Here is a 2058-nt window from a genome sequence, read left to right as displayed (position 1 = left end):
AGCAGCCGCCGCGCCAGCTGGTGCGGGCCGGCCAAGCTCGCGAGCGCTACCCGCTGCCACCGCGCGGCGGGCCATCTTCGCTCCGCTTCCGCCCGGGCGCCGGGGGCTCGCGCGGCGCGAACCGAGCGGCGCTAGGACCACGGCGGCGGCGGCGGGGCAGTAGCGCCTCCAGGACGAGGTCCAGGCGCCGAAGCAGGCGCGCAGCTAGGCGGACAGCACGCGGTGCAGGCAGAGCAGCGCGTGCAGCAGCCGCCACGCCAGCTCGTGCGGGCCCGTCATGCTCGCTTGGCGCCGGGCCGCGCTACCCCCTGCTGCCGCGGCGGGCCATCTTTGCTCCGCGTCCGCCCGCGCCTCTTGTTAGTATCTTTTATATTGCACTTTGTTTATATTTTGGATTTCCCCTATGACAGAAAGCACGTGATATTTAGACTTGTGCATCTGATTTTTTTCGCTTAATATTATGGTCTCAGGTTGCATACATATATCTATGAATGCCTCAAAATTTATCATTTTCATGACAGAGTAATACTACTTTGTATGGAAATAGCCATTTACCTTTTTTTTCTTTTGCAGTACTGGGGATTGAACTCAGGACCATGCGCTTGCCAGGCAAGCATTTATTCTACTGAGCTGTCTCCCCATGCCCGCCATTTACCTATTGATGGGCAAATAATCTGTATCCAAGATTTAGCTATTATAAATTGTGCTGCTGTACACACGGGTATGCACACGTTATGGTAATATGACTTTCATTGTTTCAGGAAGATACCAAGAAAGAAGACTAGCAGAATCAAACAGCATTTCTACTTTTAGGTTTTTGAGGAATTTCTATGTGATTGTACTAGTTTACATTCTGACCAATAATGTAGAAGTGTTCATTTTCCCCCAGCCTCACTAGCACTTGTCATTATTTGAATTCTTAATGATAGCCATTACTTCTAGAGTAAGAAGTTATGGCAATGTTGTTCGCGTTTGCATTTCTTTTTTTATTTTTTATTTTTAAATTTTTTTCCATAATTTTATTGAGAGACAAATAGCAATGAGACAGTTTCAAATCAAATTGGTAGGACAGTTTCAATAATTAACGCATTACATACTCTCTTCCTAGTGGTTATTTGCTGTGCAAGATGCAGACATGATATCCTATTTACAAACACTATTACAACAAATTGCATTTGCATTTCTGTAGTGGCCAGCAATGATGAACATTTTTTCATGCATTTATTAGCCTTTTTACTGGTTTGCAGATATGTGTTAGGTTCCCAGAATGACTAGACATATTTTTATCCCCTTTATTTGTTTTGTTTTGTCAGACATGGGTGTTCCATTGCTATTAGAGAAGCAGTATTTGGAGAAGTCTTTAAAGGACCTTTTCATACTTGATGCCAGTCCAAATACTGTAGTTACCTGAATTCAGCAAAATAACCCAAATATAGTCCAATAGTCCATAAAAGTAGTGAGTTATCAGCACACCTGGCAATTGTTCAATGCTGTTGACTTGAGCCTTTTACAGCTCAGCATATTCATATAGCTTTACTTTTTATACCTTATGGTTACACTTTTCTGCTGGATGGTTAAAACCAAGTTAAAGCAAAAGCTATATAACTAAAAATGTAACTTTTGCTATCTGATAAGGTCAGTCAAATCCCCTCAGGATTTGCCCTGGAATCATGTACAGCATCTTGTAGATCTTTTTTCAGTGTCAGCGATTTGGATGAGTTGTAGAATTCAGCAGTGAATTCATTTGGTCCTGTGTTGGTAGGTTTTTAAGATTTTTGCTTCAGTTTCATTGTTTGCTATTGGGTTATTTAGGATTTTTAAGTCTTGGTTCACTTTTGGTAATTCATAATGTGTAGGAATCTCTCCATTTCTTCTGAGTTCTCTGATTTATTGGTATATAGGTTTTTGTGGTAGTTGTAATGTATTTACATGGCACCTATTCTGATGCAAACTTTTTCATTTTTAATTACACTGATTGGTGGTTTTTCTTTCCTTTTGTTCCGGCAAGATTGGCTAAGGGGTTTTGTTTGTTTGGTTACTGTTTGAAAGAACCAGTTC

The 2058-nt window shown here is 42.0% G+C and overlaps 1 protein-coding gene across 1 annotated transcript in view; it reads right to left on the bottom strand.

Annotated features, from left to right (window-relative positions):
- LOC101564178 (dehydrodolichyl diphosphate synthase complex subunit NUS1-like) overlaps positions 1 to 345 on the bottom strand; it is a 1155-nt gene extending 810 nt beyond the window's left edge. The window contains 2 exon segments of the mRNA XM_023715422.1: positions 51 to 123; positions 126 to 345. Coding sequence (XP_023571190.1) covers positions 51 to 123; positions 126 to 279 — 227 coding nt within the window. The 5' untranslated portion in view covers positions 280 to 345.
- Positions 346 to 2058: the final 1713 nt, after the last annotated feature.

The sequence above is a fragment of the Octodon degus genome, unplaced genomic scaffold (genome assembly GCF_000260255.1).
Source record: "Octodon degus isolate 3935 unplaced genomic scaffold, OctDeg1.0 scaffold00041, whole genome shotgun sequence".
In the NCBI taxonomy this organism is placed as follows: Eukaryota; Metazoa; Chordata; class Mammalia; order Rodentia; family Octodontidae; genus Octodon; species Octodon degus.
Note: the sequence above shows the minus strand (reverse complement) of the source record. Positions and strands in the feature narration are given on the sequence as shown.